Source organism: Gallus gallus, chromosome 22, assembly GCF_016699485.2.
Source record: "Gallus gallus isolate bGalGal1 chromosome 22, bGalGal1.mat.broiler.GRCg7b, whole genome shotgun sequence".
Taxonomy (NCBI): domain Eukaryota; kingdom Metazoa; phylum Chordata; class Aves; order Galliformes; family Phasianidae; genus Gallus; species Gallus gallus.
In genome coordinates, this window is record NC_052553.1 from 1,094,204 (window position 1) to 1,116,273 (window position 22,070).

At 41.8% G+C, this 22,070-nt stretch overlaps 1 protein-coding gene across 2 annotated transcripts; it reads right to left on the minus strand.

Annotated features, from left to right (window-relative positions):
- Positions 1-2,535: 2,535 nt before the first annotated feature.
- Positions 2,536-20,784, minus strand: ADAMDEC1 (ADAM like decysin 1). 2 transcript variants are annotated; one of them, XM_015297321.4, is made up of 24 exons: positions 20,645-20,784; positions 18,119-18,222; positions 17,802-17,878; positions 16,561-16,639; positions 14,953-15,029; positions 14,181-14,370; positions 13,738-13,800; positions 13,387-13,458; positions 12,694-12,863; positions 12,141-12,225; positions 11,476-11,606; positions 10,838-11,015; positions 10,277-10,366; positions 9,936-10,131; positions 9,165-9,267; positions 8,470-8,626; positions 7,730-7,810; positions 7,264-7,342; positions 6,942-7,032; positions 6,359-6,455; positions 6,036-6,101; positions 5,477-5,554; positions 4,483-4,545; positions 2,536-4,391 (listed from the first exon to the last, which is right to left on the minus strand). In XM_015297321.4, the coding sequence occupies exons 1-24, from the start codon at positions 20,694-20,696 to the stop codon at positions 4,359-4,361; spliced, it is 2,412 nt and encodes an 803-aa protein (XP_015152807.1). In that variant the 5' UTR covers positions 20,697-20,784; the 3' UTR covers positions 2,536-4,358. The 2 variants fall into 2 exon arrangements, with proteins under 2 accessions (XP_015152807.1, XP_001233496.1); XM_001233495.6 differs by having other exon boundaries at positions 6,359-6,458.
- Between the last annotated feature and the right edge of the window lie 1,286 nt (positions 20,785-22,070).

Genomic DNA, 22,070 nt, shown 5'->3' on the forward strand with positions numbered 1-22,070 from the left:
ATGAAATTCATAAAGCATGTTTAGCGATTCATTGCAGCACTTGCACGGGAAGTATTCACTGATGGGATTCAGGGACACATTTGTGGCAGCTGCAAAATCAACATGGAAAATACATTACTCTAGTGCACTTCAGGACATGAAAAGATAGATTCCGTGTATGGCAGAAGAGCAGTTCATTTCTTCCTACATGCATGAACACACGTAAGAGACCTTTTCTGAGTTGAGAGTACCCAAGCTTTGTCCTCACCTGTACTGAGACTTCAGTCTTTCACAGTGTTTTTTGACTGCTGAGGAGAGGAAAGTGCTGTTCCTGAAGTCCTGTTAAGCCATATTATTCATTCTATTTATCCTCCTGCTCAGTTCTCTGTGCTCAGAGCTATTTTAGTGGGTACATGACCAACATTACCCTCTGGTCCTGGGTATCAGCCTACACCAATCCCATGGTAACTGCTCTCTCCTTTTTAATAGCTCTTGCAGACACATCTATCAATATTTCAGCCTCCTTTTTTTTTTTTTTTTCCCTAGACCTTCAAAAGGCCAGGGCCATGCATTATGTGGAATTATTTATGGATCTAATGTCAGTAACAGCCCATTAATATCTGTGCCACTGTTCGAAAGATGGCTTTAAAGCAATCTGGGAGCTGTGGCAATTGCTGGTGACCCAACAGACATCCCTGCTCCTTCCCCAGGGCCTCCCATTTCCTTGGCACCAGAGGGAGATCAGAAGCATCCAGCAGTGAGATGCTTGGGAAGTTACCAATAAAGTGATGATTAAAGGCTGGCACTTTTCAGCCTTTGGTAAATAATAGTAAGTAGCTGATGGCTGAGGTTCACATTTACCGATATTATCAGTCAGTGACAAATGACATTGCATCAAAAGACATTCATTTCATAGCACTGGAGAGACATTTGCCTAGCTGGGTGGTAGATAGTAGGGTTGGCATTTTCAGGGTCTTTCAGCTAGGAATTCTGCAATGTTTCCATGAATCTTGTCTGATTTGCATGTTGGTAGATTCAACCTGCAGCCTTTTGTTCACTTACTATGATGGTAATGATTTATGCAATGCTATGAGGCTATTGATGATCTACTATAAGGAAGCAAAAAAAAACAAAAAATCAATTAACGTGCTGCTGATGGTGTCACGTTTGCAGGGTTGGACTGAGGCAATTTATTAGTTGCCTGGTGCCTCTGTGTCTGAAAACGTGAACATGCTCCAGTCTCCCCACTCTTCCTGGCAGATGATGTCCTTGCTAATGTCTGTGAATCCATAGCTCAAGGTCAGAGGATGCAGTATATTCAGAATTGATTTGTTTGAGGTGATAGCTGTCACCTAATAACCAGCAAGGGAAGCTTCATCTCCATGCCCCATTGCCCTCTAATGGCCGGTGCTGCACTTGCACAGCAGAGTGGATGACAAAAAGGGCCAAACGGGATGCTAAGGAATATGGTCTGTTGTGATGGTCCAGTGTGTGCTTATTGCCAGTAGGCCCCAAATTGTTTATAATGAAGATTGCTTTCAGGGGTGTGAAGAGCAAAAGGTTGATAGAGAGAGGGAAACGAGGGATGGAAGAGGGTGGTAAACCCACAGATGGGAGAGGATCAGGAAAGAACTTCTGTGTTCCCCATGGAGATGGAGTGCTTACTCATGGATGCATACATGCACATGTATGTGTGCACAAGAGAGGAAAAAACATAAATTGCATCACCGCCAGTTCACTGATTTTACTGAGCCAGAGATCCCTCTGTATCCTGCTACATGATGCCAGCAAATGGGCTTCCATACATGTGTGTGGCAAAACAAGCTGAGCAAGGGATGCTTAACCAGGAATAATGGGACAGCTGGACCAACTACTGCAATTCAGGATGACTGAAGATGTCTTCAGTTCACTTTCCTCTTGCAGTAGAGTCTTTCTAACAGTAGATGTCACATTTGCACAATGGAACACTGAGCTGCTGGGCAAAGCTGGGACAGATAGAACCATTCTCTTTCAGTCCTGTGGGTGCTGAGGTTAAGAAAAGCTGTATATTATAGGATCTTTTGAGTTGGAAGGGACTTTTAAAGACCATCAGGTCCAACTTTGCAATGAACAGGGACACCCACAGCTTGATCAAGTGCTCAGAGCCCCCTCCAGCCTAACCTTGGGTGTCTCCAGGGATGGGGCATCCACCACCTCTCTGGGCAACCTGTTCCTGTACTTCACTACCCTCATCATAAAAAGCTTTTTCATTATGTCCAGTCTAAATCTCCCTTCTTCTAGTTTGAAACCACTTCCCATCATCCTATCATAACCTGCTAAAGAATGAGTTCTCTTCTCTCTTATAGCCCCCCCCTTTAGATACTGCAAGCCCAGCTTTACTGGCTAAACAGGTGGGGCTTTGCAATACTTTATGGTCTTTTGGGTCCAAATTATGAGTTTTAGGGAGTTGGCACTGTTCTAAATGATCCCATGTGTACTGTAGACAAATGATGATTGTTTAATTGGAGGCACATAATCAAATTGTAAGATGGATTGGAAGGGAACTCAGAAATCATCTAGTTTTCCAACAGAATACTTTAATATAGAAAACATTGTAAATACATTAATTACAGTTCATAAAAAAAAAGTTCTAAATCTTTACATGACAGTCAAATACAGATAGATTAAAATCTATTTCTGCCTAAAATAATGGAACAGTTACCTAAAGTGGAAAAAGCCACATTCTTCCAAAACTTCCTCAGATCTGAAACCGAAGATGGTAATTTCATTATGTTTTACAGGGCATATGGTAATCGGCAGTGTCAAAGCATACCTAGCCTAAAAGAAGAAATTGATTATTTTATATGCATTTCATGCCCTCTGAAGATCAGGTTTATGTTACAGTTCCAATATGTGCTGGTTAGAACCAAACCCAGTTGAAAGCATGCACAGTGCTGGCCAGATGCTCCAGATTTTGGTAGTTTGGCAGCTGTTTGCTCTTCTTTAGCCCCAAGGCTGTAAACTGCCTTCTTTTGAGGGACAGCGTAATCCATTTGCAAAACCAAAGGAGTGCTCTGATTTTGATCCTGATCCAAACACAAATCCAGTTCAAACTGGAACCTCCATAAAGTCTTGAGTACTTTGCAACTGGGGCAATTTTTTTCCCCCTCTCTTCTCTTTTTTTTTTTTATTCCTTGAAAAACACTTCTGTGTGCTTTAACTTAGAAATATTGACGCCAACCACACAAATGATAACAGTGCCAATGGTAACAATAGCATCAGTGCCAGCACCCTCACAGCATTATTAACATCGATGCCAACAGTATCATGCAGATCTATGCCAACAGGCCAAGAGTGTCAACACTGCTGATGCCAACAGACCAGAACGAAATGAAGAACCCCTCAGTAACAAACCAGTGTGCAAAGCCTCACTGCTGCAATGTGGTCCCACAATAACAAACCCCTGTGCCCAACCCAGTGCTCATTAGCAACTTTACAATAACACGCCCCGGTGCAGGAGCAATTAAATGAAAACACCGAGGTGTGTGTGTGTATCCTGGAAGGGAGAAATATTCAGATATTTCTGGAGCTGAGGGGTGAACAAAATTAATGATTAAAGATTTTGTTGACTGCTTTTCCAAATTGCTCTGTCCAAGTGCAATGGTGGCAGCTGGAGCTCCTTTGGAACTGGCATGGGCTGAGCTCTGGGAGTGCTTGCAGGCAGCAGGAGGTTGAGTCCTGTGTGCTTTGCTTCTGAGCACAGCTCCTACCTACTCAACAGAGAAATCCTGTGTAACAGGTAATCTAAGGATTAATGAAAGGATCTGATCCACGTGGATCTTTCCAGAATCAGTGTGTGTCCAGTCTGTAATTGTATTATTCCAAGCTTCCTTCAGGCCTCGGGGATGTAAATTCTCCAAAGGGCTGGAAGGATTTTTCTGGGTCCAGAGCTTGCAATACATATATGAAGCAGGAGTCTGGTGCTGAAGAGAGGGTTGGCAAAGATGCAGAAGTGTATCATAGTTTACAGAATTTGTACCCCGTGCTTTTCCCTGACCTTTTCAGATCTGTTTCTGAGGAAAGCATTGCAGATACAGCGATCCCAGAGCAGACACTTCTTGTGGAGGCAGCTAAGGAGCTGGGATGTGTCCAGCAACTCTCATAGTGTGCTCCATCCATTCCTCGGTGTGAGCAGCGATTCTGCTTTGTTTCCTTCCAGACAGCAGCTTGATATTGTCACCAAAGAGTTCCTTACTGTTTGAAAACCAAAAGTTTTCCCTTCAAAGCAGCTGTCAGTAAGCTGTTCTGTCTCACACAGAACAGGAAAAGTAGAGAATCAGAGGACAAACCAACTGCCCCTCAGCATTCTAGGAACCTCCATCAGCCCTCCTGCAGGAGCTTCAGACCCTGGGGTTAACAGGAGGTTTCAAAGCCTGCGTGAAAAAGGAATGAAACAAATCACTGTGTTCTATTCAACAAACTGCATCCTGAGAGAACTGCTGCTCGTGTTTGAACTCAGGTTACCTTTGGTGGAGGTGGAGGTTTGCCTTTGGGAACTGGGAGACAAGCAGGTTTTTTCTCTGGTGCCTGTAACAAAAATGTGGTGTCAATGTCATTGTGCTTCCCTGTCTGAGCAGCTGCAGAACCTCTCAGCCTTCAGCTGCCAGTGCAGTTATCTCATATATTTACTATAGCGTTTTCCTAGTGGAAGAGCTAGGGGCAAGTCAGGTTAATCTGTCCACACATAATAATAAATACACAGGGGATATAGATATCCTGTTTCAGAAGAGCTCTGAGCTATTCTAAATGTATAAATTCATCTGTATCAAGTGCCTGTGCTCAAATAGACTGCTAAAGGGGCTGAAGCTGTCATGTGCTCAAGGTACATGCTGAGGAATGGATCTCTAAAGACAGGGATATATAAAGGTTTTTATAATCAAGCAGATGCTTTTCTTTTTCCAGTCCTCATCCATCATTTTTCACGCAGGCAATTAGGTTGCTAAGTATGGAGATGGCTTCTACACCCTCACATGAGGTAGGCAGGAGGCTTGAACATTTGAGGGGGATATTTTATTGAATTAGGATACTTTGGGATTATAAATGACAAACAGGTTCTTCTGATGGCCAAATATTTTTGAAGAACTCAAAATACGTATGTGCACATTGATGAAGACCCTCTCGCAGGTGCCACCCTTAGTGCCTACCAGATCAGTATGCTGTAAGCTGTGAACATCTGTGTTAGCATCCCTGGCACAGGTTAAGAATATCATGTGCAATTTAGGGTTACGTGGGGAAAAAAGACCACTCCTACCCTAAAGAAAATGTAGTTTGGTTGATTTGATGGGTTGATGGTTGGACTAGGTGATCTTAGTGGTCTTTTTCGACTTCAACTATTCTGTGCTTTCATAGACATCTGTGATTTCTTTAACCACAGTCAGAAACTGAAAATAGCATTTGGCATCTGCTAGTTGTCTGCAGCTTAGATGAAAGATGTGGAAAGTTGTAAGGTTATACTTACAAACATGTCCTGTGTGTGAGAAAAGGCTGGTTTGGTGCAAGGGACAGGAGGTGGGGGACCTTTTGGCCTTATGACAGGCTGTAAAAGAGGAGAATAGAATACAGATTTACCCTGTATACATATTTTGTATTTATGTATATTTGCATATTCAGTGGGAATGTGTGAGCTTGTGTTTTTATATATGAAGTTCATCAATAGAAGTAAAGGGATGCATTCATTTCAGAGTTAGATCAGGGGTGCTTTACTCTGCTTGGGCCTGAGAACTTACAGGGCTTTATAGCTGGAGTGCAATGACTTCTCAGCCTTTGGGATCAGATTGGTGTTGCAGGTCTCTACTTTCACATTGGTACAAGCTGTCCAGGGACGTGAGGGAGTCACCATCCCTGCAGATGTTTAAGCTGTGGAGATGTGGCACTGAAGGACATGGTGAAGATGCGTTCAGGTTGGACTTGGTGTTCTTAAAGAGCTTTTTGAACCTTTCTGATACTGTGTGATGTGACGTGTGCTGCATTCCCCAAACTCAACACCAGAAAATAAGAGTATCTCCAGAATCACTTACGCTCCGAAGCTGTGGTTTGTTCTCCTGTAGTGGCGGTACAGGAAGGAGGAGCTTCTTATCATTAATCTGAAAGGGGAAACAGTTAAGTCTAACGGAGAACTCATCTTGTGCATTGTCTTTGCACCCTTTACTGTAGGCAGATCAGCCAGGGGCAGACTTAGTGCTGTGTGCTTTACTTGCTCCCTTCCCCATGCTGTGGTTTACAGCACAGTCCTCTCAGCACTACACAAGTGCTTTGAAGCCCTCCTGCAGATGTAGCACAATTCAGCCCCACATTTCAATCTTGGGGAGGCTGTAGTGACCTAGCACCACCCCGCTCTTACCTTTTGGGTGGGTACTGCCAGGCCAGGGTGCTCTCTTGGTCTTTGTTCTTGGTCCACAAAGACTTGATTGGTGGCTCCAGGTCCCCTTCTGGTGTGGCTGCTATGTGAAGGTTACATATGATATACATATAAATACCACTCTGATTGAAGTTTAAAACATACTTGCTGAAGTTGAATGCTTGCCTTAATCCCATTAGTCTTGTATAAAGCCCAGGGAGGTGGTGAAGTCACCATCCCTGGAGGTGTTCAAGAAATGTGGAGACGTGGCACTGAGGGATGTGGTCAGTGGGCATGGCGGGGTTGGATGGACTTGGGGACCATAGAGATCTTTTCCCACCTTTATGATTCTATGAAAGCCATGTTTTTTATTTCCTCCCACCCACCTCTCTTTTTTAATTACTGTAGGATTAATCTCTTAATCTGAGCACTACAGTCTTAAGACTTCAGCAAGACTCTCCTGGCTTCAGTAAAGCTCTCAGACCAACTTCCTTGCTTCTCCAGAGTTCCCTTCACCTTCTTGGAAAACCCTGGCTTAAATTCCTTGGGTTTAGTTATTCTTTTCTCAATAGAGTAAATATCTTACCTCTTTTTGAATACTCGGAAGCGGAAAAGCAATACTGCTGCAATTACAATCACAGTGAGGACAGCCAACACACCAGCAATGACTGCAAAACCTGTCAGGAAGACAGAACACAAGTTGCTATTTCTTAGAAGATGCACACATAATGAGCAGATGCCCATCCTGACCATTGGCAGGGTACACAACCCACAATCACACATCAATGCACAGAAGTCAAAGCCCTAGAAATGCAATTTTGCAAGCCAGGGCTGTTTCACTGGAGCTAAAGGTCTCGTTTCAGTCATTTGATGACAGTGTACTCCACATGAGGCCATGTAGTACTTACTGGTGACTGCTGATGAGCTGTCGCAGTTCGGTGGCGCCCATCCTTCTTCACACTGGCATTGCATCTCATGGTCACAAACCTAGGGAAGCACAGAGCCAGGAGGAGGTTTAGGATGAGTGCAAATAATGTAGAATTATTCCAGCAGCTGTGAAACAGGGTGCTGGAAACCCATCTCATTTCACATGGACTAAGAGATTTAGCACTGGCTATAGCACTTTTGCACAGAACGAATGAAAGATTAGCTGTGATATTGCATTAGAGGCTGGGCTACACAAGGAATCTGTGTCCATCTCCTGTGAGCAGGACATGGATACCATATCAAGTAAAATTTGGTTTCCTAAAAGTTTAGGAAGTTCTGACTTAACAGCTTTTGCAAATTCCTGTCCTTATGACTTAAATACAATCAATAACAGTGCCTGTAGTTGGCACGCATTGTTTTTTTCTCAGTTAATAGCTGGTATCTTACAGCATGTCCAGGACATTTGGCAGAGCAGTCGCTTGATCTAAAGACATCTTCAGCATAGACACATTCTCCATTGCTGCATACCTGCAATGTGCAAGGCCAATGTCACAAAAGAGATTTACAGCTTTCAGAACATGCAGAGCTTGCACAATTATTGTGGAAAATGATGAAGAGTGAAAGGAGGCATAGAAAAGTATGCTAATCACGTAGACCTACATCAATAGTTTGAGATGTGGATATCATTTTTAATTTGACCTTTGGATATTTTATAGCAAAATGTAGTGACAAAGATGTAGAGGTATCACTGGTTGCCAATCATTTGCAATTCTTCATTCTTTTTTTTTTCCCAGAAAACCTCTTTCAGGTAGAAATATGGCAAAGAATTTGGATGTAGAACCCAGTGATGCCTAACACATTCATTATAGAAATTATTAAAAATAATATATGTACAATCTTTTGACCTTCCAGTACAAAGGTATATTTCTTCTGCCACATATGCTTTTAGTCAGTGAAAAACGAGTAAAATGGCAGTGAAATATAAGGAACTCAGAAGGACAGCAGCTCCTGTTTGCTTTGCTCCTAGTTTCTGCTAGACATAGGGCAGAAGGTACAGCAAATCAGATCAGTGAAAGTTCAATGTCCATTTCAATCTTCCCTGTCTAAAGTCCTTCTTGTTTGGCTAGTGATGAAACTAAGGCTGAAAGAGAAAAGAAGTAGGGAGAGAAGTTCTTTTCTCTACTAACCATGCCATCCCCACACTTGGTTCCGTTGAGGATCATCCCTAAATCTGTATCTCCATTCCTAGGAAAGCTTGCTTTGCAGGACTCGAAGGTCACCAGGCTGCCATAGGAGGGCATCTCCCACCCCCCAGAGCAGTACAACTTCCCACACATGATATCTCTGGAAGGAGAACAAGGGTCATTAGAACATGCAAGGTATCTAAGCTGCTCTGTTCTCCAGCCTGGATTTCAGTGGCTGTATAGGAACTCCATAGGAATAACTGCAGGTATGTTTTGCTTTGTGGTGTTTTTAGATCAGTTTCTGAGTGGCAAGTTCTTAATGCCTCTTGGGTTCATTAGAAAACCCATAATAATTTGCAGAAATTAGCTGAGCTGTCCTCAGCTTTGGAGGTTCACCAAAAGTTCAGCTTCCCTATTCAAAACCTTTTCCTTGCCATTAGCTGCATATACATGCAAGCAATCTTACACACATGCACAAGCAGACTGATCTTGAGACAATTTGCATCACTGGGCACAAGTACTTTTGGAAATTAGCTTTTTAGAAGTGTATTTACTTCAGTATTTCAACTGAATAGGAAAAAAACGACTTGTAGACTTATGTGCCGTCTACAGTGGTTGCACTCTTTGCTTCCTTCTCTTAATTTGAATGGGAATGGTTTCTCTTCCCAAATTCTGGCAAATTCTGTAGCAGTGCTTACTTCTTTTTACATGGGACGTGACTGCCTCTTTCTTTCCTGCAGTATCCATAATACACCCCCTTCTCATTCATCCGGTAACAGGACGCTGCCCCCCCAGTAGCCTCTGTTGAAGAGGAAAACAAGAAATGCAATAACACAAAGAGCTTAGGAGAGAAGTTAAGATTAGATTAGGTTTTCTGCCTGTGAAATCTGTTAGTATTGCATTTCCTTTATCTATTTAGGAAATGGACTTTCTCAGTGAAGTTACCCATGAGCCTAAATGAGTCCCTGGCACTTTGTGCATTAATCCTGCAGTGTTAATGTGTCCATTCAGCAGCACCTGTCCTGTGTGTTCTCTATCCATCAGAGACCTTGCTTAAGAGAAGGGACACAGTCAGGTCGAGGAGGGTGTTAAGCCACCACGCACCTTCAGAACCATGCAGACATGCCAAATTTGGGCATTAATTTGAAACACAGACACTTCCTCATTCTATCATGCAAATATCAGCTCTGTTTAAAGGTTATCTTAAAAGCATTGTACGAAAGAGGAACCAGACAGCCGCTTCATATTTCCCTAGAGGTACAGTATGTCATGTGTTGTGCACTTCAGCTCAAATGCTAATAATCATTTACAGTGGAAATACAAAATCAATACACTGTGAGCTAGAACTCAGTTCTCTTGCCATGCTGTTCCTTATTTCTAAAAGGCCTTTGGTGGTTTGCTAGCAGACAAAGCCTGCCCTGTCTCTCTCTAGTGACAACCTTATATTTTCAATGGCAGCTTGTACTTACGTGGTCCAAAAGCAGCCCTGCACTGGCTTTCTCGGGTGGGACAGATTCCCATGTAGCAAAAGCCTTCGCCATTGTTGCAAGGATGTCCATTCATACGGAATCGATCTGATGGGCAATTCCCAGAATAACCAGTGCACATCTCAGGCAGGTCACAGTCATCCTTGGCTTCTCGGCACACAGCTCCTGCCCTTTTGTACTGGATTGGAGGAAAGCAATGCTTCACTTGATGTACCAATTATAATGCTATGCCAGTAATTACACATACCAAGGACTGACCCTCATTACTGCTTTCACAAAGGCAGAATACCTCAGCATGATAGATGCTGGAGATGGGGTTTTACCTGGCAGTCCTCACAGCAGTCTCCTTGTGCACACATGGAGCCAGCTGTCAGCTTGCATGTCTCCGGGTCACAGCAGGCATTTGTGCACTCCTGGGATAGAACAGACTATCAGGGCTCTGTACAGTGCTCCAAACTTCAGTCCCTCTGCACTGCATTCCCAGCAAACCACTCCTTACTGGGGAAGGGAAGGGTATTTGGGATCTGACTTTGCTTCTATGAAAACCATTGTCACTAGAACAAAATGCATGCGACGATCCCCAGATGTGGTCAAAGTGCTGACCAAAGTGTACAGGCAACTGATTTATTTCCTCCCTGACATGTTCCTATCTGTGGCTATCTCCCATTCTCAGTTCCTTCAGTGATACAACACCATATGATGTGCCCTCATCTTCCCTGCCCTGCACTTTGTAGTGATGTCGAGATTGCAGACCATAGCAGTTTGATGGCTGCAGTTTCTACGGAAGTATTTCAGCTAGATTTAAACTGGCTTCCTCAGAAAACAGCCTGAAAACAACTAGTTCCCTCTTCCAAGTCTTATTTTATCCCTAGTTGAGTAGATACCTCTGAAGTACCACAGTCGCATTCCTCTCCTTTTTCCACAAAGCCATTGCCACACGATGAAGGTGCTATGATGGCATTTATATCTGGGATGTTAGTTAGGCATTTTGGCATGTCATTCAACATGTATTTCTCGAAATCTTGGAGGCTGCAGGAGCTGAATTTCTTAGGGATGATAGAACTGTTTTGAGAAAGCAAGAGGACGTGGGTTAGGGTTGTTGTAGACAACAAGAAGCAATAGCCCCTGGATGAGCGCAGAGGAAAAATTGTCGCAAAATAACTAAAGATTATGCTTTTAGGGTTATCCATCTAGAAATAATAACAAAGAAGAGCCTCAAATTGGAAGTGGGATGCTCACCACGCTCTGTAATTTCTTCCTTCAATTTCTTTACTTGTTTTTGTTTGCTTGTTTTGTATAATTTAAATGGGATAGTCTTAAAGGACAAAAATATCAAAGAATCGTTAAAGTTAGAAAGACCACTAAGATCATCCAGTCCAACCATCAGTGCTTCATCACTATGTCCATTAAATATAAACAATGAGTATAATGATCTGTTTTGGAAACTGGCAGCTTATATATAGAGCCCTTCATTATCAGACCTAGTGTGTTAATGTGCTCACCCTTTTTCTCAGGCTCTTACCTAACAGTATCAGTCATGATGCAGACTCGAGAATGACACATGCAGTCTTTGGTGTCGTGACTCATGCCAAGGTTGTGTCCCATCTCGTGTGCCATGGTAGCTCCAACTGCAATCTCATTTCTGCTATGATCCTGTGGGAATAAGGACAACCCGTTACTTCTGTGAGCATTGTGGGGCACATAGGAACATAAAAGAAATCATGTGGCTGAGAGATAGAACAGTTCTTCAAGTGACGATATTCTTATATATAATTTGATAGTGTTGGTCAATCCATGCATGCATCTATTCCACAATTCCCCCCTCAAAACAAGAACCTTTTTGGACACAGAATCACTTATTTTTCTCCTCCGACACTTTAGGTGCTCCACATAAAGATGGCTGAGTTTGATGTTGACAATTAGGTAACAACACAATTCATGTGTGCTTTTGTTGCCTTCTGCACATCGTTTAAAATAAAGTCTGTGACTTCTGCAGCCCAATAAAACAATGATATGAACCAGACAAAGAACTGGAAATGTCGTAAGCCCAATAATTTTCATTAATAAAATCATTAATCATTAAGGTTGGAAGAGACCACTAATCTTCTCAACCCAGAATGTTCTTTGCTGGTTGAGTGAGGACCAGAAAAAACGTTTAAAAATGAGATAAACAAGAATAAATCAGACCTGGATAATACCTGCAGAATATACATCACTGCATATGGATTTTATGAAAGCTAATCCAATTGTTGTCCCCTCCAAGTCGTGGCCTCTGTAAGGAAGAAGACAGCACAAAACACAGTGATGTTACCATGAAGCAGATCTGAAGTCAGTGTTTGCTTTACTAACCAAGCAGAATCTCAAAGTATATATTCATTTCCAGTTCTGCTTTTCATCCTTGATTTAATACAGTGTTTGAAGATATGCTTAAGGGCAGCACAAATCAGAAAACAACTGAATACACTTCATTATTTATTTGTTTTTTAACCTAAATTACATTTCCATTCATGAGACCTGAGCACCTGGTTTGGTGCAAATCGTTTGATGAAGTGCTTGGATGAGTGAGAACCAATGAATGTGAGCCAGAATAGCAAAGTAAATGCTGGTTGGGTTTGGTGATCTGCATTTCCCAGCTGCCTTTAAGCTTCGTGCCTTGACTCCTTGTGTTGTTAGGCTACACTGCAGTCTTTGAGACACTCAACTGCTTTGTAACCAGAGCAGGAAAAGCCGTGATACGTACGTAATTAGCTGAGCATTGTCATTTCTTTTCCTCTTTAATAAATCTGAGTTCCGCCACTTTGAGAAGTTGTCCAGAGTCGATCCTGCAATAGGACTCAAGGAGCATTTATCATTGTCTGTCCAGATTTCTAGGCCAATTAGAGCCACGTAAATATTGACGGCCTTATAAACCTGCAGAGAAACAGTTTTGCTGTGAAACAAATCACTTCAGAAAGACTTCCTAAACAGCCATTTATCTGCATAATTGGTTCACTTTTGTTGGTTCAATATGGACCACTCCAAACTTGATTTAAGAAATTGCAACAAAACAAAAGGCAAAACTTGAAGTCTCATTTCCCCCCACCCATATAACATCCAGAAAAGTGGCTTTAAAGTACTTAGAAAACTCAAAGTTTGGAGAAGATTTAAATTGAGGAAGAATGAAGAATCAGTTTATTCTTTCTGAAGGATTTCAATCCCTGACTTTAAGAGATATTAAGAAAATAAGATGTAAGTCTTCATTTAACACTGATTTAACTTACAAAAATTTCCTGCCGGGAGGCAAACAGCAGGATGGCATGGGCAGATTTGCTTTAAAAATGACAGCACAGTTTTCATACTTTCCAACATGTTATAGTAAAACTATATAAAGTTTGCAAATGAGAAAGTATAAATCACTTCTACTTATTTTTTTCTCTGCTCTATTTACTCTTACCGTGTTGATGAAATTGACTATTCCAAATACCCTCTGTCTCACAGTATTAACGTCTTTGTTGTACTTCTTATACTGAAAAATGAAATACATGGTGTCAGGAATGAGAGAGGAAAAAATAAGTGGTTTGTCAGAAAAGAAATATCCCACAGAGGACGGCTTTGTGAATGACACCATTCCTGGTCTGGCCTTATCTGTTCTATTTATTGTTTTATCAGGCCATATCGTGCAAAGCCTGGAGGAATTGGGCTGCAGCTGGGACTGCTTGTGGTCCCAGTGCTGTAGTTGGGGTAGGAGCCCAGAATGAACAGCACTGACCTCAGTCTCGTGAGGAAAACTGAATTCAATACTCACCATAGTATTGTCTGCAACTACATAAACTTCCAGATATTTCTTTGCCTTCAGGTATGCCTTCATCTGGAGAGAAGATAAATTTTGGTGACTTTTAAGGCTTGTTTCAGTCTCATTCTTAGTAACTTCCCACCACTCTATTCGTTATTGGGGTCTTTCTCTTGATAAGTAATTTAGAATGGGACTGTCTCATTTTAAAATGATGAAAGGTAGACCAGATATTAAGCATTTAGAAGGTTAAAAGTGCACGTGGGCACATGAAGGAGGGCTTAACTCAGATGGCAGCTCCAAAAGATAGATCTGAGATCTTGCACTGGTTGTTTAAGGTTTGGTTACGCTCCACTGCTTGCAATTGCTTCGCTCCCAGAGGTGCCAGCAGACGGTGAGACTTTGGCCACTCACCCACTTCTGCTGCAGCCTCAACTTCTCTTCTGCTTTGTACTTACTTCTGGGCTATTGCTGGATTTGAAGATGCTATTGATGGGGCTGCTTGCATTCACTTCCCAGCTGCTATTGACTACTCCACAGGTTTTGATGGGATTATCTTCCACAAACTCATACACTGCATGTTTGTCTCTGTCCGACGTTCCCAAGGGTTCAATCAGGTACTTCTGCCCACGGGTCTCAAAATACCCACTGTGAACATTTTCTTTAGGTTAGACTTAAGAATCCATGGGACAGAGACAGCAACATTCTCTTTAATAGGGCATGTAGGGACTGTTGCACACGCCAATGCAATCATATAACTGTTACAGTTGGAAAAGACCTCTAAGATCATCACATCCAACCGTCAACCCATCATCACCTTGCCCACAATGGAGCATGGTTTGGCAGCATGCAGGCAGGAATCAAAGCTGCTGGGTTGGGGATGGTCTTTAAGGTCCCTTCCAACCTAAGCCATTCTATGCCTCCATTCTGTGAATGGGAAATTCATCAGGTGAGGTCTCTTGAGTAGGTGACCATCAGACAAAAGGAAACTGGATTAAGAATGAATGAGTTTTACATTTGGGAGTTTTAATGCTTGTAAAGTGAAATCCAGCTTCAATTGTAAGTTCAAAGATAGGCTTTCAGATTTAATTCGCTTCTGTTTCCTCATAAGCACACAAGAATAAAAGATAGCACCCATTTATTTACAACCTGATCCTATTTGAATTGGAAAAATTATCCTCACACATATTCTGATATCAGTACCATTTGGAAACTGAACCTCCACGTTACCTTAAACCTTTACAGGCCCTGATGCTTGCTGTTGAGTCTGCCTCATCCTGAATGTAACCTTCATAGTAACAGTGATCCTGTTTAGAAACAGAAAAATACCTTTTCAAATTGATTTCAGGAGAAAAAGGGCCAGGTAGAATGGTGCAATTAACTCTGCTATCTTATATTAGGGGAAACACTTAAAATGAAAAAAGCTGGTAACCATTTCTATGTTTGCTCCAGTACCATTTTCATTATCCTTCAATACACAGTGACCCAAGTGTTGGTAAATCCAGTCATAGTGGGTTCTGGTTCATGCAGAGCATTACATGAAAGTAAGACTATCTGCTGCTCAAAATGAAGCATAAACTGATGTACTCTGATAAATTTGGTCCATACTGAATTGCTTTTGCAGCCAGAAATCAAAGAAACACCCCTTAATATTAACCCAACAGTTAAATGCTTTAACTTCAATCAGATTAAAATACATTTATGTTGTTAATACACATGATTAACAAGAAACAGTTCGTGACTTAACTGACTTAGAGATCTAAGATCTGTGTTCAAGGAGACTTCAGAGTCACAAAGGCATTGTGAACATTTTACCCGTAGCATTTTCATTAAGACAGTTCTTAATAGAATCATTAAGGTTGGAAAAGATCACTAAGATCATCTGGTCTAGTCATCAACCCTTATAATGCGCTACTCAAGCCTTTCTCTGCTCTGCTTTCTCTTTTTGCATGGATATTTGCTTTCACTTTCCCACTTAATTATTTTCCTTCCATCCATTATAAAATGGATGGAATGGTTGAAATGGAATGGATAAAAATTACTGTAGACTGAAGGCAAGGTGCTGTCCATTTGTACATACAAAAGAAACAATATAGGGCAGCAAGCTGCACAGGTAGGTCTGTTTGAGATGACCTGAAACCAGGGATAGGTGCTAATTGCTTTCCATAGGATCCTTTCAGGGAGTGAAAGTAGTTGGAGCAGTCAGAAATCGCCCCTTTTTCCTGCAATAAAGGAACATAGTGTTCTCTACGCAGATTTATTTCAGCTCCCTTTGCTGCTAATCACCCCATGAAAAGTTAATATCAGGCCTTGTATTCTAATTTGCATGTATTATAACAGGTAGCGTGACATTGGACAAAAAGCTTCAGCTGAGAGCTTTGTTGAAGAGAAAAACCAGAGGGCAGACAGTTAATTAAAAAAAAATAACTAAAATGTAACAGCCATTTCCTTTGAGTCTGAATAAGTGATTGGTCATGGCTCAGAGAAGCCACCTGGAGTAACCTGCAGTGCCTTTGCTGTGAGCGTGGGCGATAAGGTGAGCCAGAGGAAATCTCTGCTTATCTGAATCCGTGATCTCACTGAGATTACATGTAAAAGTGAGGCCCTGAGCTGCACAGAATGAGCAAAGTCGGGAGGGTAGGGGAGGGCTTGGTCTGTCCTGGCTCCACTCCCTGTCCTGACAAAGAGAGAAACTCAGCTCAGATACGTGTTCATCAGCTGAGAGGTGGGAAGTGGCCAAAGGCAAACCCAGGCTGATTTGTGTTATTTGTTCATGCACCCGTGAACCTCATACAGAACTCAGTGTAGGGGAAATAAACCTTTTTATTTATTTATTACCTTGATCTGGGGACTCGTGGTTATCTGCTGACCGTCATCTGAATAAACTGTTTCAGTGTAGTCCCCAGCTAACAGATGCCTGCAAAGATTAAAGAACAGTTATTATTCAAATAATGGTAGTCATCTAGAAATGAGACGATTGTGTAACGAGTGAAGCATTTAAGGAATTCAGATGATTACTCAGGTTATGATTAGTATCAAAAGACAAGGGAAGAAAAGCACCTGGGTGGGGAATTCTGCCTGTGTGTAATTCTTACTCAAAAGGACGTTTCTAAAATAAGAAATCAATTAATGTCTACTTATTTCATTAGTATAAAGTAATCTCCTGGTAGATCTGAAAGTAAATATATGACGATATATGTGGTATTGATTCTATTTTGCCCTCCCATTTGTGTAGATGTTTCCACCACTCCACAGTGGTACAGTTGTGCTCTCTTCCCCGGTTGTAATGGTGAAGATATGGGTCAATAGGAAAGCTGCATCGTCTGCTCCTACATGTACGTAGCTATGTGTGCCCAGAGACACATTATGGTATATAGTTATCATGAGCTGATTATAGTACCACTGTATTTACACAGCCATTAGAAAAGTGCCTATTAAAGCAGACTTGTCTGATACCATGTTAAATGCTGTGGTGCAGCCAGCAAGCAGAAAATCGTAGCTGGTTTTGTGTATTACACTACTCAAAGTTCAGCAGAGGTAGTGCTACGGTAGCTGGTACTGGAAGCCTTGTCTAAGGACTGCTGCATTCCCTATTTCTTCCCCGTATTTGGAAGAGCTTATAGAGCTAACACAGCCCCACTTTTGTGGATTTTCCTCTTGTTCTTCTCCATAGCTTGTATCAAAACCGAACAGGTAAGTATAACCCAGAGACTACCCATAGAGAAGAAAACATCTGAAATGTAATGAAGGTATTATGCATTCCATTGATTTAGCCATCTTGAGAAAAACAGGACAACAGTCATAGAATCATAGTCATAGAATCATTAAGGTTGGAAAATACCACTAAGATCAGCAAGACCAACCCCAACCAACCCCCATCATGCCCATAGAATCGTGGAAGCATTAAGGTTGGAGAAGGCCTCTTAGGTCATCAAGTCCAACCGTCAACCCATCCCCACCATGCCTACTAAACTGTGTCAAAATCAGCAGTACAGGCAAGTCATTCTATCACAGTAATGGCTTACAGAGCAACATACAGTGAGGAATAATGTTTAAGGAAAAGGTTGTACTGAACATACTTGTTTTTTTGTAGGTGCAATATGACTTCCTCTCCGTTGGCTTTGATTCCATACTCCAGTGTATCGTCATATTTTGTCTGTAAACAGATTTAAGTGTTAGAATATGGACTTTTATAACTTCTGGCCTCACCATGAGTTAGATGGCTGTTGAGTTGCCAGCGGTGTTCTTTTCCTTCTCTCTCCACCAAAAATAAGCACTCTGGCAGTTATAGAATAAGCAGAAGGTTGTTTTCTTTCATATTTTTTTGGTTAGAGGACCAAATCTAACTTTGCCCATCTACCAGCAAACAAAAAGCAGAACTTGTCTATTTCAGTACCTCTTCTTTGCTTCTTTCTGCATCTCTTTTATGTACTGTGTGCAGTTTCCGAGGATAAACTATTTCATATTGCTCAACTCCAAGTAATTTCTTTCTTGCACTTCCTAGGGAGAAACAGATGTATATTTATGAAAGCACAGTATTAACTTATTAAACGCCATATTTCATGTTTGCCAAGACTGCTTTTTTGGGCTGTATAGCCACTCATTTCTGATCTATTCTCTGCTATGGCACGTGCTCATCTGCTCTTAAGCAGCCCCCCACAGTGTGACCTAATGTTTGTTACAGTGTGGGTTTCAGCTGAGTTGCCATCCCTGGCAATTTATAGAATGGAACCCCTGAGGTTGGAAAAGACCTTAAGATCTCCAAGTCCAACCTCACCATGCCCACCGGCTAAATGCCTCAGTGCCACATCTCTGCAGTTCTTGAACACCTCCAGGGATGGTGACTCCATCACATCCCTGGGCAGACCTTAAATGAGGTTTGGGAAGGGGTGGATCCTGGCTTCAGCCCTTCCAGTCACTCAGGTGCATTGCATTGCTCCCCTGGGTTGGCCCTGCCTTCCCACCAGGTGCTCAAGCACTGCTTCAGGCTGTGAATTACCATTTCCACCACAGTGGCCTACAAGTTAAGACTGCCTCTATAAAAGCAAATAAACTCTCACAGTTCCCCACAGGTTTGGAAGAAGCCTAGATTTCTCTTTTAGAAAGCTTTCAAGCCAATCTTCTTGCTTAAATGCTTCCCAACCGTACCTCAATACAGTGCTGATGAACACTGTTTCATTCTGTTGTATGCTTCCAGGCATGAGTGAGTAAGGACAAAAAGTTAATTAGCGGCATGATTTGCAGGGGTGGTCAGCACACATTGCATCATTTGAAGTTAATGATAGCAGCTGGCATACAGCACGTGGGGAAAACAGGGCTCTACAAGGGATGTGTTGCTTTCCAGCAAGGCAAAAGGAGGTCTGTTTGCTCCATAAGCTCTTTAATCTCCTACCAAGGGTCACTTCACCTGAATGGAACATTCTTTAAGGCTCAAGCACAAGAGTTTGCATTTAAAAACAACACTAATAAAGAGAGAGTGAAACTTCTCTTTTAATTATCTGCCTCAAGGCCAAAGTTTTACAACTGTAATTTTCTTTAATCTCTGCAGCAACAAAGTATATCCTCATGCAGATTGTCCCAGTAAAATAGATTAATTCAACATAACTCATTTATTTGATTCAGCCCTTTCAAAAAATAATTGCAGAATAAACCTGGCTGTATCTGAACGAAACTGTGTGCTGTAGAGGATGCTGTGGTATAAAGGTAATAAACTCATGAGCTTGAAGTATGCTCTCATGCTCTGATCAGAGTAATACTGTATGCCTCTCAGAACTGAGTGCTGTGCTCCAATTTTATCTGCCCATTCTCTCATGGAGACTCTTTACAGGACTGTGTGTAGCCCAAGCAGCTCAAGCCTAGGCTGGATTTGAGTAGAGACCCAGAACTAAACTTCCCTTTCCCCTGCAGAGGGATGCAAGTAGTGTTTCAAAGCTAACAAGTCAGCTTTGTTCTGGAACAAATAGTTTCTTAGAGGTATTATTTTAATCACCTTGCTATATTGTCTTTGTCTGGTTTCATCCATTGTCCTAAGTCAGTAAGCCTAAGCCTTAAGAAAGAAGGAAATTCCTTGGGCTTTCTACAATAGCTAGAAAAATTGCTAATAAAGAACAAATAATTAAGTAATTTTCCGAGAGCCTAACCCAGGACGACATGTCATTAGTGAGGACTTCAGTGGTAATGAAGATTTACTTTTGTCGAGGAACAAACTATTCACACCTAAAGCATTAATACTGGACATGTTTTCAGATACCCGGTGCAACCAGTGCAATCAGAAAGACACTTGACAGAACAAATTGCATGTCTAATTATGTGTACAAAACCTGTGCCAAGCTCTGAGAGGATCTGTTCCCTGTAGACATGGATTGAATGAAACAATGCACATGGGAAAAAAAAATGTGCAGTGCATTAAGGTTAAGCCTTACGAGCTTCTCAACTCATAACCTGCAGTAAGGCACAGATAGTAAAGGTGGTAACTATTTTAGTTCAGGTAATAGAATTAATTGAATTCAAACACAGGTCTTTTCTTCTATGGCCAAAATAGTGTCATGTAGTACTTTGTCCCAGTTGGATCAGTTCTCTGATCACTTGCAGATGAAATGCTTTCTTAGTTGGCTTACAAAACTGACCTGTTCGTGGTCTCTAGCCAATCTATGGTGTGCTTTCAGACGAGTCAATATTTCCCTAACTAGATAATATCTTTGAATGGAAAGAGAAAAGGAAGCAAACTCCTAAATTCAGTAATACCATTTTCTTCAATGGCTTTAATTCAACGGTCTTCATTATTATCCACAAACTAATGATTAAAAATGTATAAAAGCTATACAAAGTCATCTAAGATTATCCTTAGTAACCACTGAAAAAGGATTAAAAAGGGGAGGGGAGGGAAGGGAAGGGAAGGGAAAGGAAAGAAAAAAAAACATACCTTGATGGAGAAAGCATAGCAAAACAACAAAAATGAGAATGACATTATTCATCTCAGTTGCTGTTGTCTAGCAGTGGATCCTTGCTCTAGGAAAGCTGAGTTCCCGTCTCCGTGCTTTGAGCAGTTCCGTCTTGTGCAGTGAGTGAGAGGGAGTGAGTTGTGCTGCTTATTCTTGTTCCTATATGAGGAAGTGTTTACTAAAGGTGTTGCACAATTTTCAAGTCACAGAGAGTTACAGCAAGCGGAAGTTCCTGCTGCACAGTTAATATCACACGAGTTGTGATCGATTACTTCTTACTTATAAGTTCCCCGAAACTGCTCATCCAAATGGAATATGGGAGATTGGAGTTGTGCTAATGTTGTCTTCTTATAGTCTGGATGGTGAAAAGCTAAAATAGAAGCAAGTGCTCGCAACACAGGACATTGTGTGGCATGCCACCCTGTGAGTGATTATCACTTTTTCAGCTCAGGGACAGAACCTGGCAAGCAGAAGGCACTGCTGGTGGCTCAAGGAATGGGAAATTTGCAGGAGGTTCAGGATGAAGCAGGTGCTGAGGCTGCAGGTGCAGATGTTTTGGTTTCTGCTGATTGCCCCTTGATCTGTACAGAATGGGAGAGTTCAGAGCACCAGTACAGGCAATTCTGTGACTGTGAATCATATCTGTATTATAAACATTAAATGTGCCCTATTCTGCCTCTTCTATTTGTATTAGTAATGTTTGCTTTGGGTTCATGTGACAGACATCTGACTAAAGGGGGCTGTAGTCAAGTGAGAAATCAAGGTGTTTTCTGTCAAATCCTGTTCTAAATGTCTATGCTAGAAACTAATCACGGAGGTTGAATAATAGGGAGAATTTCTTCTTTGAAAGAGTGCTCTGGCATTGGCACAGGCTGCCCAGGGAGGTGGTGGGCTCACTGTCCCTGGAGGTGCTCCAGAACTGTGGAGATGTGGCACTGAAGGACACGGTCTGTGGGCATGGTGGGATGAGTTGGTGACCTTGGAGGTCTTTTCCAACCTTTATGATCCTATCATTCTATAATATAGCACTGAATTTTGAATATGTACTTTCCCCTTAGAATAAGAACACTTGCTAAATCTCAAGATGTTCTGGGACAGTTTGGGAGCTGCCAACAAATAGCCTCTGAGCTTACTGTAGGGATAGAATCTTACCAATTAAGAATAATTTATGTCCAATGCTGATTGAAGTAAATATGTAGATCTGGCTATTTCATAGTAAAACTTGATTCTAAGACAATAGCCTGGTTATTTGCTTCTCTTTATTTTGTTTAGCCTCTACAGTGAGGTAAAGTGATTGCATAATGGATGTTAATAGCTGCTGAATAGGAGCAGGAGAAGAGTTTATTGGCAGGAAGATGGGCTGAGAGAGGAAAAGGACACCTGTTTGCTAGAGCCTTGCTAACAAGA

What these genes read in the sequence shown, in the direction of transcription:
- ADAMDEC1 (XM_001233495.6), bottom strand. Translation starts at nt 20,696, where the DNA reads ATGAATAATGTCATTCTCATTTTTGTTGTTTTGCTATGCTTTCTCCAT. An exon ending in CCACGAGTCCCCAGATCAAG is followed by an intron (nt 15,030 to 16,560) that starts GTAATAAATAAA and finishes GTTTCTAAACAG; the next exon opens with GATCACTGTTACTATGAAGG. An exon ending in ATTCTGCAGGTATTATCCAG is followed by an intron (nt 11,607 to 12,140) that starts GTCTGATTTATT and finishes TTATTCCCACAG; the next exon opens with GATCATAGCAGAAATGAGAT.